Source organism: Nerophis lumbriciformis, linkage group LG11 (assembly GCF_033978685.3).
Source record: "Nerophis lumbriciformis linkage group LG11, RoL_Nlum_v2.1, whole genome shotgun sequence".
Lineage (NCBI taxonomy): Eukaryota > Metazoa > Chordata > Actinopteri > Syngnathiformes > Syngnathidae > Nerophis > Nerophis lumbriciformis.
Genome location: NC_084558.2, coordinates 14,323,213 through 14,340,642, shown reverse-complemented (window position 1 = coordinate 14,340,642; position 17,430 = coordinate 14,323,213). Strand labels below are relative to the sequence as shown.

Below are 17,430 nucleotides of genomic sequence, written 5' to 3'. Positions count from 1 at the left end.
AATTTATTTGATAAATCCAACACCAAGAATAGACATTTGAAAGGCAATTTAAAATAAATAAAGAATAGTGAACAACAGGCTGAATAAGTGTACGTTATATGACGCAAAAATAACCAACTGAGAACGTGCCTGGTATGTTAACGTAACATATTATGGTAAGAGTCATTCAAATAGCTATAACATATAGAACATGCTATACGTTTACCAAACAATCTGTCACTCCTAATCGCTAAATCCCATGAAATATTATACGTCTAGTCTCTTACGTGAATGAGCTAAATAATATTATTTGATATTTTACGGTAATGTGTTAATAATTCCACACATAAGTCGCTCCTGAGTATAAGTCGCACCCCCGGCCAAACTATGAAAAAAACTGCGACTTATAGTCCGAAAAATACGGTTTTATAATTAAACTTTTCCAAAACTGGTTAGAAAAAAGCTCATTGTGGTTGCATGTAGATGGCCTAAAAACATATTTTTAAAAATGTATTCTTTTTAAAAAATGTTTTAATCCATTTTTAAAAATTATGAATCGATTTAGAAACTGAATTAATAAGAATCGGGATTTCGGATGTGAATTGATTGATTGTGCACCCCTAACATTTACATTTAGGAGTTACAGTATTATTGTGTGTTAAAGTAGTGTTATAGTCCATCCATTTTCTACCCAGGATAGGCTCCATACTCCAATACTATCCATCCATCCATCCATTTTCTACCGCTTATTCCCTTTGGGGTCGCGGGGGGCGCTGGAGCCTATCTCAGCTACAATCGGGCAGAAGGCGGGGTACACCCTGGACAAGTCGCCACCTCATCGCAGGCCCACATTTATGCAGGTTAAGCTCATTGATTCACGATTAAGTAAATAGTGAACTATTAAAAATGAAACACCCGTTTTTTTTCATCCATTCAATATAAGCATACACACGGCCTCCGTTTTTTCAGGCAACTATTTTCAGCATTTATATGGAAATAAAGTATTTTTAGGGCTGTCAAATGTAACACATTAAGTAATTAAAATGATTAATCACAAACACATATTGCAATGATCATGTATAGATTCAGTTTAATCACGCAACATTTATTTTGAGTGCACATGCTCCTTTTCATTAACAGAGGATAGTTGCATGAGAGGCAGCTTGGGTTGTTATATAGTCCGTGATCAGGTCAATGCGTAGGTCAGTGCAAAACTGAGTGAGGAGACTCGAACTAGTGTGCTTGCTAGCTAATTTCACTACAGGACTTTAGATAAATCTGCTCCCAGGTTTTAGCAAATAAATGATGTGCATTCGGGCAAAACATTTTAAAAATGTGTTTGTATGACATTCTAACTAAATACAAATGTGTATTTTAAATATGTATCATTCATACAAACACAATTCATTTGATTTATCTTACCAAGTATTTTTTGTTTGTGGTTAATCCAAATTCAAAAGTGTAATTCATTTTAATTAATCTAAAAAAAAAATAATCATGAAATGAATCATATTTGTATGGTATACTGAACCAATATATAAACGCAACACTTTTGTTTTTGGTCCAATTTTTCATCAGTTGAACTCAAAGATCTAAAATGTACTATATACAAAAAATACCTATTCCTCTCAAATATTGTTTACAGATCTGTCAATCTGTGTTAGTGAGCATTTCTTCTTTGCCAAAATAATCCATCCAAACTCACAGGTGAGGCATATCAAGATGCTGATTAAACCGCATGATTATTGCACAGGTGTGCCTTAGGCTGCCCACAATAAAATGCAGTTTTTTTCACACAGCACAATACCACATATGTCACAAGTTTTGAGGGAGCGTGCTGTTGGCATGCTGATTGCAGGAATGTCCACCAGAGCTGTGAATTGAATTTTCATTTCTCTACCACAAGCCGTCTCCAGAAGCGTTTCAGAGAATTTGGCAGTACATGTAACTGGCCTCAAAACCGCATACCACGTGTAAACACACACCTGCTCAGTGGCCGAGTGGTTAGAGTGTGAGTTCAAACCTCGGCCGAGTTATATCAAAGACAATAAAAATGGGACCCATTACCTCCCTGCTTGGCACTCAGCTTCAAGGGTTGGAATTGGGGGTAAAATCACCAAAAATTATTCCCCGGGCGCAGCCACTGCTGCTGCTCCCCTCGCCTCCTAAGGGGTGAGGGTGATGGGTCAAATGCAGAGGATAATCTCACAACACTTAGTGTGTGTGTGACAATCATCGGAACTTTAACTTTAACTTTTAACAAGCTCAGGACCTCCACATCGAGCAGGTGCAACGCCATGATCGTCTGAGACCAGTCACCCGAACAGCTGCTGCAACAATTGGTTTACATAACCAAATAATTTCTGCACAAACTGTAAGAAACCATCTCAGGGAGGCTCATCTACATGATCATCATCCTCATCGGGTTCTCAACCTGACTGCAGTTCGTCGTTGTAACCAACTTGAGTGGGCAAATGCTCACACTCGATGGCATTTGGCACGTTGGAGAGGCGTTCTCTTCACGGACGAATCCCAGTTTTCACTGTTCAGGGCAGATGGCAGACAGCGTGTGTGGCGTCGTGTGAGAACGTTTTGCTAATGTCAACGCTGTGAATGGAGTGGCCCCTGGTGGGGGTGGGGTTATGGTATGGGCAGGTGTATGTTATGGACAACCACAGCCATTGAAGAGGAGTGGACCAACATTCCACAGGCCACAATCAACAACCTGATCAACTCTATGCGAAGGAGATGTGTTGCACTGTGTGAGGCAAATGGTGGTCACACCAGATACTGACTGCTTTTCTGACCCCTCCAGACCCCAACAAAGCAAAACTGCACATTTCAGAGTGGCCTTTTATTGTAGGCAGCCTAAGGCACACCTGTGCAATAATCATGCTGTTTAATCAACATCCTGATATGCCACACCTATGAGGTGCGATGGATTATTTTGACAAAGAAGAAGTGCTTACTAAAACAGATTTTTGAACAATATTTGAGAGGAATAAGTTTTTTGTGTATATAGTAAAAGTTTTAGATGGGAGCAAAAACAATGTTGCAAACAAACAAACAAACAAATGTTGCGTTTATATTTTTGTTCGGTATATAATAAAACTTGTCATTCAACTTTGGAACCTATCAGACATGTTATGCTGCAAAATCAAGTCTTTTAAAATTGAGCACATAATTGTCATGTCACTGACCACATAATTTCCTCCAGAAGGTCTTATCGTTGTCCATGTGATGTCAGATGAAAAGTGCCACAATACCCAGCAATATGTTTGGAAGAGAAAAGGTGAGGCCTTGAATCCCAGGAACACCATACCTACTGTCAAGCATGGTGGTGGTAGTATTATGCTCTGGGCCTGTTTTGCTGCCAATGGAACTGGTGCTTTACAGAGAGTAAATGGGACAATGAAATAGGAGGATTACCTCTAAATTCTTCAGGAAAACCTAAAATCATCAGCCCGGAGGTTGGGTCTTGGCTGCAGTTGGGTGTTCCAACAGGACAATGACCCCAAACACACGTCAAAAGTGGTAAAGTAATTGCTAAATCAGGCTAGCATTAAGGTTTTAGAATGGCCTTCCCAAAGTCCTGACTTAAATGTGTGGACAATGCTGAAGAAACAAGTCCATGTCAGAAAACCAACACATTTAGCTGAACTGCACCAATTTTGTCAAGAGGAGTGGTCAAAAATTCAACCAGAAGCTTGCCAGAAGCTTGTAGATGGCTACCAAAAGTGCCTTATTGCAGTGGAACTTGCCAAGGGACATGTAACCAAATATTAACATTGCTGTATGTATACTTTTGACCCAGCAGATTTGGTCACATTTTCAGTAGACCCATAATTAATTCATAAAAGAACCAAACTTCATGAATGTTTTTTGTGACCAGCAAGTATGTGCTCCAATCACTCTAGCACAAAAAAAATAAGAGTTGTAGAAATTATTGGAAAGTCAAGACCGCCGTGACATTATATATGTATTTATATATATATATATATATATATGTATTAGAGATGCGCGGATAGGCAATTATTTCATCCGCAACCGCATCAGAAAGTCGTCAACCATCCGCCATCCACCCGATGTAACATTTGATCAGAACTGCACCCGCCCGCGCCCGCACCCGCCCGTTGTTATATATCTAATATAGACGATGCAAGGCATTAGTGAGGTTATAAAGCTTTTGCCTGTTAAAGAAAGGAGACTGATCCAATGCAGCACAGACATTCGCGTGCCACGCTGTCACGACCCAGACGCACACCAGTGCGCAATCATATGGGAGCCGCGCTGAGCGCACCTCCAAGCGCGTCTCGCTGCCGGCGACGGCCGGGTATGGGCCCGACGCTCCAGCGCCATCCATTTTCAGGGCTAGTTGATTCGGCAGGTGGGTTGTTACACACTCCTTAGCGGGTTCCGACTTCCATGGCCACCGTCCTAGCTGCTGTCTATATCAACCAGGGTGAGCCCCACCCCTTTCGTGAGCGCACTGCGCGCGGAGTGACCCCTGTTACGCGCCCCCGGCAACAGGGGTGGCGGGCAGGTAAGCTGCGCGGGCGGAGCGCGTGGAGTGACCCCTGTTACGAGCCCCCGGCCACGGGGGTGGCGGGCAGGTAAGCTGCTTACCTGCTGCGCATGACGCCGGCCGCGGCGAAGGCGGACGAGGCGGGGTGTCGGTGCGGTGGGCGCGGTGGGGACCCTGGACGTGCGTCGGGCCCTTCTCGCGGATCGCCTCAGCTACGGCTCCCGGTGGGGCCCTCTCGGGGGAAGGGGCCTCGGTCCCAGACCCCGGCGAGGCGTCCCTTCTCCGCTCCGTAAAAGTGTCCATCTCTTTTTTTTTTTTTCTTCTGTTGTGGCATATGCTGCAGGTGCCTGCTCGTTTTTCGTATGTGGGTAACAACATTTAACTATGTATATATATTTCCGAATTGGTTTAACTGCCACCCGCCTGAATTTATTTAAAATCAAATTTTTTTTTATTTCAACCGCCCGACCCGCGGATAAAATCTAATTTTTTTTAATTTCATCCGCCCGATCCGCGGATAATCCGCGGACTCCGCGGTTGTGCCCGCAAACCGCGCATCTCTAATATGTATATATATATATATATATATATATATATATATATATATATATATATATATATATATATATATATATATATATATATATACATATATATGTACAGGCTACATAAATAACATGGTCAGCTACCTGACCATGTTATGTTATCCATCCATCCATCCATCAATCCATTTCCTACCGTAACACATAAAATGATGTGGCCTGCCTAAAATGACGTGAAATGATGGAACAGTTGACCAACATAAAGCAGTATGTACACTGCAGGAAGCTCATTTCTTTTCACCAAAGAACGTCCATCTAAAAATAGCACATTTATAACACAAAAGGAGCAATTTATGCCAATAACTGTTTGTTTAGAATAAAAAATATGTCACTTTGAAAATGATGGTGAAGATGTTAATAACCCTGTTAAGTGCATATGATGTATAGTTCCTTCTTGTTCGAGTCTCTTTAATATGCAATAAAATGAATGCTATTAATTGTGATTAATTAAAATTAGCCCACAGTAACCCTGTGATTAATCTGATTAAAATGGTTTATTGTTTTACAAATTTAATTTAAGAAAAAAAATTCAGTTTGCTTAATTGACACATACCCCTTTCTTGCAGTATCTTTGTAATAAAAACATTTGCCTTTTGGCTGTGGGTTACTGGGCGGAGGGGGCGCTACGGAAGATAACACCGGTGTGGTTTTAACGATAACACTCAAACATGAAAAGACCCAATACTTTTTTGGACGCTTTAGTTAATTAGACCACAGTAACATCAAATAAATGTTCTTTAAAATAAAAAAAAATAGATATGCATATAAATATATTTGTTTATATAAATATCTATATATCTATATATCTATATATATATATATATATATATATATATATATATATATATATATATATATATATATATATATATATATAGAGATATATATATAGAGATATCTATCTATCTATATATATATATATATATATATATATAGATAGATATAGATATTTATATTTAATTTATATTTAATAAGCTTGAAAAAGATGATGAGTGTTGGAAACAGTTTTCCGGGGTTCAAATATACACATTTGAACTATGACTAGATACCACAATACACTCCATGAAAAATCTTTTTTTTTCTCAATTTATTATAATGCATGCGCTTTTTAGTGATTTATTCAATTAGGATATGATGATTCATCCCCAGTGTATGGTTATTATTAAAATGTAGCAACTTGGTCTCTTTCAATTATTTCTATTTAGCTGTTGAATATTTGAATTGTATTGTAACAAAAGTATGCATGCTTGTAAATATTACTAATGTGTATAATTTTAAGCAAACACAAACACACACTTTAATTAAACTGTCATGGTAGATTTTTTTTAGTGGACTTTTTACTTAAAAAATGTATGTACGTGTCAATCTGTGTACAGTGCGTACACACTATGTGCATATAGATATACATATACAGGTGCATCTCAATCAATTAGAAAGTGGTGAGAAAGTAATTTGATTTTAGATGTTCTGTTCAAACAAAGACTTAGACTTAGACCAATTAAAGAAAGTTGGATTCCATCAATATTCAACTTTTTGACATTTTTTAAAATATATGTCATACTGAAATTTTTAATGAGTTCATAATCATAGATGAAATTATTCTTCATAATAATTAAGTTAAAAAAGACATTGTCTGTGTGCAGTGCATATAATGTAATAATTTTACTTTTTGAATTAAACTACTGTAATAAATATCCTCATCAAAGATTGTTTATTGTAATGCACCCGTATGTACAGTATAAATAATAAGGCAATAGTATTTTTAAAATGTCTTAATGTATTTCTTTTTTTGTGAAGGTTTATACACTGAGAAACATCCAGAAAGTTCGAGAAGGGTCTATGGTTTATCTGCAGCCTTCCATCTGCAGCCTATCATAGCGCGTTCTCCTTCAGGGCGGGGGGACCTTTGAGCCGTTTAAATAGAACCGCGGAGCGTCTGGAGCTCTATTCAGAATTTTCTCCTGAAACCTGAACCAAAACAAAGAAGCGGCAACATGGTTGAGTGGACTGAACAAGAGCGATCCATCATCAGTGGCATCATGACCGGCCTGGACTACGAGGACATTGGCTCCAAGGCTCTCTGCAGGTATATTATTGACTATAGAATGCAAATCAATTCATTGAATTCACCTTTGAGTTGTCTCCATACAGGTGTCTGATCGTCTACCCATGGACTCAGAGGTACTTCGGTGCCTTCGGTAACCTCTACAATGCTGAAGCCATTAAGAGCAACCCCCAAATCGCAGCTCATGGCGTCAAAATCCTGCACGGGCTGGACCGGGCCTTCAAGAACATGGACAACATCAAGGAAACCTACGCCGAGCTGAGCGTGCTGCACTCTGAGAAGCTGCACGTGGATCCCGACAACTTCAGGGTAAATCTTTTGTCAAGTAATGTCAAGTAACTTATTTGTCAGAATCATGACAACGCTGACTGTGGTTGTTTTGTTCACGTAGTTGCTGGCCGACTGTTTGACCATCGTCATCGCAGCCAGGATGGGAAATGCATTCAGTGCCGAGACTCAGGCCGCCTGGCAGAAGTTCTTGTCTGTGGTGGTGTCCGCTCTGGGAAGACAGTACCACTAAACTGCATCTTGCATTTGGGATTCGACGTGTGTTGTCATATGTTTGTCTCCCGAGGAAAGCAATAAAGGGCCCACTGAAGCAATATCAACTTTGCAATTCTGTTTTTTTCAATAGAATAAACACTTCGTAATCCTTGCCTTCAAATTAGATAACTACAACATGAATATTTTTCATATCTTTTATTTTTGCATCAAAAGCCAACACAAAAATCAATAACTCAGAATTATGTACCCTTTACATTTAAAAACAACTTCAAACGACAGCATATAACGAATCTGTGTTTGCAGTTGAGATAGTCCCACTGCTCAAATATTAAGCATATATTGTAACTAAAAATAATTTTGCATTTTGCCTCATTACATATACACGAGATGTAATTGTCAAAATGCATTTTTATTATAAAATACAATTATTTATGAACTGTTTATTTAGCATTTGTGCAGACAAACCCAAACAGTAAAACAAAATCATATAAATATTATATTATATGTATTACTTCAAAATGCTTTAATGTACACATTTGCTTATGTACTATTACTATTACTATATATATATATATATATATATATATATATATATATATATATACATACTTGTCCAGGGTGTACCCCGCCTACCGTCCAAATGCAGCTGAGATAGGCTCCAGCGATCCCCCGCGACCCAGAAAGGGAAAAGCGGTAGAAAATGGATGGATGGATATACAAACCCCGTTTTCATATGAGTTGGGACATTGTGTTAGCTGTAAACATAAACGGAATACAATGATTTGCAAATAATTTTCAACCCATATTCAATTGAATGCACTACAAAGACAAGAGATTTGATGTTCAAACTCATAAACTTTTTTTTTTTTTTGCAAATAATAATTAACTTACAATTTCATGGCTGCAACACGTGCCAAAGTAGTTGGGAAAGGGCATGTTCACCACTGTGTTACATGGCCTTTCCTTTTAACAACACTCGGTAAACGTTTGGGAACTGAGGAGACACATTTTTTAAGCTTCTCAGGTGGAATTATTTCCCATTCTTGCTTGATGTACAGCTTAAGTTGTTCAACCGTCCGGGGGTCTCCATTGTGGTATTTTAGGCTTCATAATGCACCACACATTTTCAATGGGAGACAGGTCTGGACTACAGGCAGGCCAGTATAGTACCCGCACTCTTTTACTATGAAGCCACGTTGATGTAACAAGTGGCTTGGCATTGTCTTGCTGAAATAAGCAGGGGCGTCCATGGTAACGTTGCTTGGATGGCAACATATGTTGCTCCAAAACCTGTATGTACCTTTCAGCATTAATGGCGCCTTCACAGATGTGTAAGTTACCCATGTCTTGGGCACTAATACACCACCATACCATCACAGATGCTGGCTTTTCAACTTTGCGCCTATAACAATCCGGATGGTTCTTTTCCTCTTTGGTCCGGAGGACAGGACGTCCACAGTTTCCAAAAACAATTTGAAATGTGGACTCGTCAGACCACAGAACACTTTTCCACTTTGTATCAGTCCATCTTAGATGAGCTCAGGGCCAGCGAAGCCGACGGCATTTCTGGGTGTTGTTGATAAACAGTTTCTGCCTTGCATAGGAGAGTTTTAACTTGCACTTACAGATGTAGCGACCAACTGTAGTTACTGACAGTGGGTTTCTGAAGTGTTCCTGAGCCCATGTGGTGATATCCTTTACACACTGATGTCGCTTGTTGATGCAGTACAGCCTGAGGGATCGAAGGTCATGGGCTTAGCTGCTTACGTGCAGTAATTTTTCCAGAATCTCTGAACCCTTTGATGATATTACGGACCGTTGATGGTGAAATCCCTAAATTCCTTGCAATAGCTGGTTGAGAAAGGTTTTTCTTAAACTGTTCAACAATTTCCTCACGCATTTGTTGACAAAGTGGTGACCCTCGCCCCATCCTTGTTTGTGAATGACTGAGCATTTCATGGAATCTACTTTTATACCCAATCATGGCACCCACCTGTTCCCAATTTACCTGTTCACCTGTGGGATTTTCCAAATAAGTGTTTGATGAGCATTCCTCAACTTTATCAGTATTTATTGCCACCTTTCCCAACTTCTTTGTCACGTGTTGCTGGCATCAAATTCTAAAGTTAATGATTATTTGCAAAAAAAAAAAGTTTATCAGTTTGAACATCAGATATGTTGTCTTTGTAGCATATTCAACTGAATATGGGTTGAAAATGATTTGCAAATCATTGTATTCCGTTTATATTTACATCTAACACAATTTCCCAAGTTCAATGGAAACGGGGTTTGTATATATATATATATATATATATATATATATATATATATATCAGTGATGTGCAGTCAGGGGAGGCAGGTGAGGCTGGGCCTCACGTGCCATCATGGAAAGAAAAAAAATGTAAAAAGAAAAAAAAAAATATTTAATTGTTATATGTATCCAGTGATTATGTTATAAAGTTGTTTTCCATACTGAGAAGAGACTTGCGGTGAGTCACCAGCCAGTTGAGCCTTGCCATGGATTGCGCAATGACTCGGCTAACTGCTGGCCTGCTGTGCAGTGAGACCGTATTGCTATATGAATTATATTATACATTTCCATAGTTTAGTTAGCTGAGTTATATAATGTACAGTGTATTTTGTCAACAACTGTATGTTTGTAACGTATTTCTTGTGCTGAGCAATCATAAAACGGCTGCGAAGACACACTGGCTGAGGCTCGCAGTAATCCCGCCTCCTAGTGATAGAGGGCGCTAGTGATCCCAGCGATCATTTTTGCGACTTCTCGGCTGCAGAAGAAGTGACAACAAGCAGCAACAGTTAGCGATCGTTTATTTTTTCCTCTCGCCTGGACTAATAACATGGAGGATTACATATCTAAAATAAAACAGTTTTCTAAACTGGACTTTCAATCGAAGCAGGAGATAATAATTAAAGGAAGATCTCCATTGAGACAGAGAGACTTTTAAAACTGAAGAAAGAAATGGAAGAATCTATAAACAAGTTATTGATGCTTTTGTTCAGAAGGAGTGGCGCGTGGACTTAATTTATAAGTAAAGGTAAGACCACAATAACGTTTTTTTTAATTAAATGTGCTTTTCTGTGAGCTACAGTTTGTATGTGTAAAGTTAAAGTTAAGTTAAAGTACCAATTATTGTTACACACACACTAGGTGTGGTGAAATTTGTCCTCTGCATTTGACCCATCCCCTTGCTCACCCCCTGGGAGGTGAGGGGAGCAATGGGCAGCAGCGGCGCCGCGCCCGCAAATCATTTTTGGTGATTCAACCCCCAATTCCAATCCTTGATGCTGAGTGCCAAGCAGTGAAGAATGCTGGTATGAGCTTTTAAACATAACCCGTTAACTGCTGCCAATCAAATGGTGAAAAAGATACTTTTTAGGGTTCATATGTTTGTAAATCTGACTGTGATGAAGTCAGTGCCTCACCAGCCATCAACCTCACCGCACGTCACTGATATAGATATATATATACATATATATTTGACAAACTCAATCACCACATATTACAAAATATAGCCTGACAAACACTGTTTCACACAGACAAAAAATACATGCAAAATTTGCAGACGCAAACTGTGCCCCCAAGTTGAGGGGTGCAATTTTTATCAGTAACCTTTCAAAAATTCCATACCCCCATTACTTATTTGATTGTCATATTCATAACAATTATTACTCACAATAAATAGCATTTTTGATGCACTAAACTACCATACGTGTTTTAAAGAATGTGTATACAGTAACTGTGGGTTTGATTCAAGTATCAGTATTTGACTTGTAGATGCTATATTTCAGGGTTCATTTTAAAGTAACAAACAAGATATTTTGAAACATCTTGAGGTGGATATGTGTTCGTCTATTACCCAGCTAAGTTACCCAACTTCAAAGTTGCCCGTGCTTAAAGTGATACACTTGAATGCACCACAGTTTTAAGGGAGCTTGCGTGCTGGCTGCTTCTACTTTGTATCGCCACTGCCACCTTATGCCTGCAGTAAAAGATAAGTGCTAGAAAGTTACTCTTCACATGCAGTAGTAGCAGAGGCGGTCCTGTCTAGATTTACGCCCTGGGCAAACCATCCCTTCCCCACCCCCCAGCAGATTTTGTAGCATAATTTTCAAGTTTTTCACCCTGTTTACAACTGGCATTAACAATGACCATAGGTGTGACGTGGAATTTTAAAACTTGAATTTTTCTAGCCTTCTTTGATACAAAATCTTAAATTACATCATCAAACCAAATGTGTTGTGTAACTAGATCAGGGGTAGGCAAACCAAAATGTTGAAAGAGCCATATTGGACCACAAATACAAAAAAAGAATCTGTCTGCAGCCGCAAAAAATTAAAAGCCTTCTATAAGTGTTATAATGAAAATAACACATGTAAGTGTCTATATTAAAAAAATGGGCTGCATGGTCGAGTCGCCAGAAGAAAGCCATTTCTGCGCAAATGTCACAAAGTATCCCGCTTACATTACGCCAAACAGCACAGAGACAAGCCTCAAAACTTCTGGAACAAAGTAATTTGGAGTGATGGCTTTCTTCTGGCGACTCGACCATGCATCCCATTTTTCTTCAAATGCCTCCACATTGTGCATCTTGAAACAGCCACACCAGAATTTTTCAGATAGTCCTGTATTTCAGCTGAAGGTATTTGTGGATTTTTCTTTGCATCTCGAACAATTTTGCTGGCAGTTGTGGCTGAAATCTTTGCTGATCTACCTCAATCCCTCATTTTCCACTTCTTATTCAGCGTTTGAACACTGCTGATTGGCATTCCCAATTCCTTGGATATATCTTTTTATACCCCTTTCCTGTTTTATGCAGTTCAATTACCTTTTGTCGCAGATCCTTTGACAATTATTTTGCTTTCCCCATGACTCAGAATCCAGAAACATCTGTGCAGCACTGGATGAAAGATGCAATGGTCTGTCAGAAGCCCAGAAACTCACTGACCTTTTATACACACACATTAATTACAAACAAACATGTCACAGGTGAGGATTGGAACCTTGATTAGCCATTCAAACCTGTGTGTGTCAACTTTTATGCATGTTATCAGATCAAATTCACTTGGGTATGTAAACTTTTAATCAGGGTCATTTTGGTACTTTCTTTTGTCATTTTGATTTAAAAAGAGTAAACACAGTTGTTTGCCAATAAATAGCTTCACACAACCATTAAGCGTGAGTGGAAGAAAGGTTTTTGTGATATCATTCATATTCTCTGAAGAATGGCCAAGAAATCATAAATTCTCCCAGAGTATGTAAACTTATGAGCACAACTGTATGTACGAGATTTAATTGTGCATCTCATTGCTTATAACTAGTATGTTCCAAGACACTCGATTAAAGTTGTGTCTATTGTGAGATGTGCCTTTGTTGTCCATTGACGTGCGTCACCAGACCTGCAAATGTTAACCAAGTTAGCTCATGTGTGTTGAACTGCACTACTGCAGATGGCTGAGAATAACCATCCAAAAAGCGCCAACAATACTCCATTTACATTTTGTGACTTGAATATTAACCAAGTATTCGTGATATTGTTTTTATAAGCGCTAACGCAGACAAACTATTTATAGTATGCTCGCTGTTTCGAAAAAGCTAAGTATCGTTCTATTTGTGTGCTTTTAAATTGTTCTGCAGCTTTCTTTATTACTTTCTCAACATATTTAGTAGTACTATTTAACTTGCAAATCACCCGATCTCTGTCTCTCCACCCCTCCCGCAGCTAGCTAGCAGCTAGCTGCTAAGCTAACGAAGCTAGCGCGGAGAAAGGCGTCGCCGGGCGCCGGTCAGAAGGAGTCTACTCCTGCGCACCGTGACCAGGACTTCTCGGAAGACAGCAGGAACTTCACTCGGTGACAGAAAACACCGTGAGTATGGCTTCCTGCGCGTCTTGCACCTTACTCACGGAGAGGCTGGCTCTGCTAGAGGGCCGTGTCCGCCAGTTAGAGCAGAGTAATCTCGTAACTTTAGATGTTAGGGACACATCTGCTAGCGTTAGCTGTAGCGAGCTAACTAGCCCAGCCTGTAGCAGTCCTAAGCGGCCTACAAGCTACGGTGTACCGGTTGAGACGCATAATAGATTTAGCTCTTTAGCTAGTCCTACACCCCAGTCTACCGGGCACCACACTTTAGTCATAGGGGACTCCATCACCCGAAACATAAAGCTTAGCAAACCAGCCACAATTAAGTGCATCCCGGGGGCCCGAGCACCTGACATTGAGGCTAATCTTAGGGAGCTAACTCGCAACAGGCCTAGTAAACACGTACGACAGGCTAATCGCACCACTAGTTATGCGAATATAGTTGTACACGTTGGCTCCAATGACACTAGAATGAGACAGTCAGAGATTACAAAGAGAAACATAGCCAGGACTTGTGATCTCGCTAGAAAGATGTCCAGGCATCGAGTAATTGTCTCTGGCCCCCTGCCTGCGAGAGGCAATGATGAGAGATATAGCAGATTAGTCTCGCTTAACAAGTGGCTGGCTAGCTTCTGTAGACAACAGGGACTAACGTTTATTGATAATTGGCCCTCTTTCTGGGGCAAACCAGGCTTGCTGATGAGGGACGGCCTTCACCCTAACCAGGAAGGCGCCATCATCCTGTCTAAGAATATAGACTACTGTTTAAGTCACATTTGACTAACTACACTAGAGCAAGCCCGGTCACAGGCAATTACAGAGCCTGCTAGTCCGGGTGAGGAGTCAGTTAAGCTAGAACTAGCCAGCACCAGGCTGGATAATTCCTGTACGCATAGCAATTTTCTTAGAATAACACACAACTCACATAATGTGTTTTCTGCTGTGAATGTGTCCGGGGTAGATATGCATTCTACTGAGGTGGCAAATCATGATGCGTTCAGTCGATCGCAGCATCAAGCAAACAATCTGAAAATTCCCGTCGTATCAATTCCTAGATATGGTCAAAACTATTTAAAGTGCACTACGTATAATAAACGCAACATTATTAATATTTCTACTACGGATAATTTAAACAAAAACTCGTCAAAACAGCCCAATACTTATAATATGGGCTTTTTAAACAAAAGATCATTGTCTCCCAAAACGTTATTAGTTAATGAGGTCATTAGAGACAACAATCTTAATGTCATTGGTCTTAGCGAAACCTGGCTCAAACCAGACGAATTTTTTGCGCTAAATGAGGCATCTCCTCCTAACTATACGAATGCGCATATTGCCCGTGCCCTTAAAAAGGGTGGGGGGGTCGCACTAATATACAATGAAAACTTTAACCTTACCCCTAACCTAAATAATAAATACAAATCGTTTGAGGTGCTTACTATGAGGTCTGTCGCACCGCTGCCTCTCGATATGGCTGTTATCTACCGCCCCCCAGGGCCCTACTCGGACTTTATTAATGAATTCTCAGAGTTCGTTGCTGATCTAGTGACGCACGCAGACAATATAATCATAATGGGGGACTTTAATATCCATATGAATACCCCATCGGACCCTCAGCGCGTGGCGCTCCAGACTATAATTGATAGCTGTGGTCTTACACAAATAATAAATGAACCTACGCATCGCAACGGCAATACGATAGATCTAGTGCTGGTCAGGGGTGTCACCACCTCCAAAGTTATGGTACTCCCGTATACTAAAGTAATGTCCGATCATTACCTTATAAAATTCGAAGTTCTGACTCATTGTCAACAAACTAATAATAATAATAACTGCTATAGCAGCCGCAACATTAATGCCGCCACAACGATGACTCTTGCTGACCTACTGCCTTCGGTAATGGCACCATTCCCAAATTATGTCGGCTCTATTGATAACCTCACTAACAACTTTGACAATGCCCTGCGCAAAACCATTGATAGTATAGCACCGCTAAAACAAAAAAGGGCCCCTAAAAGGCGCACCCCATGGTTTACAGAGGAAACCAGAGCTCATAAATTATCATGTAGAAAGTTGGAACGCAAATGGCGCGCGACCAAGCTTGAGGTTTTCCATCAAGCATGGAGTGATAGTTTAATATCGTATAAACGCATGCTTACCTTAGCTAAAGCTAAATATTACTCAAATCTCATCCGCCTCAACAAAAACGACCCTAAATTTTTGTTTAGTACAGTAGCATCGCTAACCCAACAAGGGACTCCTCCCAATAGCTCCACCCACTCGGCAGATGACTTTATGAATTTCTTTAATAAGAAAATTGAACTCATTAGAAAGGAGATTAAAGACAACGCATCCCAGCTACAACTGGGTTCTATGAACACAGATACAACTGTATCTACGACGGATACTGCAATACAAAATAGTCTCTCTCTTTTTGATGAAATAACATTAGAGGAACTATTACAGCGTGTAAGTGGGATAAAACAAACAACATGTTTACTTGACCCACTTCCTGGGAAACTTATCAAGGAGCTTTTTGTATTATTAGGTCCATCAGTGCTAAATATTATAAACTTATCACTTTCCTCTGGCACTGTTCCCCTAGCATTCAAGAAAGTGGTTATTCATCCTCTGCTCAAAAGACCTAACCTTGATCCTGACCTCATGGTAAACTACCGACCGGTGTCCCACCTTCCCTTTATTTCGAAAATCCTCGAAAAAATTGTCGCACAGCAGCTAAATGAACACTTAGTGTCTAACAATCTCTGTGAACCTTTTCAATCCGGTTTCACGGCAAATCACTCTACGGAGACAGCCCTCGCAAAAATGACTAATGATCTACTGCTAACGATGGATTCTGATGCGTCATCTATGTTGCTGCTTCTTGATCTTAGCGCTGCTTTCGATACCGTCGATCATAATATTTTATTAGAGCGTATCAAAACACGTATTGGTATGTCAGACTTAGCTTTGTCGTGGTTTAACTCTTATCTTACTGACAGGATGCAATGCGTCTCCCATAATAATGTGACCTCGGACTATGTTAAGGTAACGTGCGGAGTTCCTCAGGGTTCGGTTCTTGGCCCTGCACTCTTTAGTATTTACATGCTGCCGCTAGGCGACATCATACGCAAATACGGTGTTAGCTTTCATTGTTATGCTGATGACACCCAACTCTACATGCCCCTAAAGCTGACCAACACGCCGGATTGTAGTCAGCTGGAGGCGTGTCTTAATGAAATTAAACAATGGATGTCCGCTAACTTCTTGCAACTCAACGCCAAGAAAACGGAAATGCTGATTATCGGTCCTGCTAAACACCGACATTTGTTTAATAATACCACCTTAACATTTGACAACCAAACAATTACACAAGGCGAATCAGTAAAGAATCTGGGTATTATCTTCGACCCAACTCTCTCGTTTGAATCACACATTAAGAGTGTTACTAAAACGGCCTTCTTTCATCTCCGTAATATCGCTAAAATTCGTTCTATTTTATCCACTAGCGACGCTGAGATCATTATTCATGCGTTCGTTACGTCTCGTCTCGACTACTGTAACGTATTATTTTCGGGTCTCCCTATGTCTAGCATTAAAAAATTACAGTTGGTACAAAATGCGGCTGCTAGACTTTTGACAAGAACAAGAAAGTTTGATCATATTACACCTATACTGGCTCACCTGCACTGGCTTCCTGTGCACTTAAGATGTGACTTTAAGGTTTTACTACTTACGTATAAAATACTACACGGTCTAGCTCCGTCCTATCTTGTCGATTGCATTGTACCATATGTCCCGGCAAGAAATCTGCGTTCAAAGAACTCCGGCTTATTAGTGATTCCCAGAGCCCAAAAAAAGTCTGCGGGCTA

General features: G+C 40.0%; 1 protein-coding gene across 1 annotated transcript; it reads left to right on the top strand.

Annotated features, from left to right (window-relative positions):
- The first annotated feature begins 7,027 nt into the window (after positions 1 to 7,027).
- Positions 7,028 to 7,775, top strand: LOC133610725 (hemoglobin subunit beta-2-like). The gene is made up of 3 exons (XM_061967279.1): positions 7,028 to 7,192; positions 7,258 to 7,480; positions 7,563 to 7,775. Exons 1-3 carry the CDS (start codon positions 7,101 to 7,103, stop codon positions 7,689 to 7,691), a joined length of 444 nt encoding a protein of 147 aa, XP_061823263.1. The 5' UTR covers positions 7,028 to 7,100; the 3' UTR covers positions 7,692 to 7,775.
- The last annotated feature ends 9,655 nt before the right edge of the window (positions 7,776 to 17,430 follow it).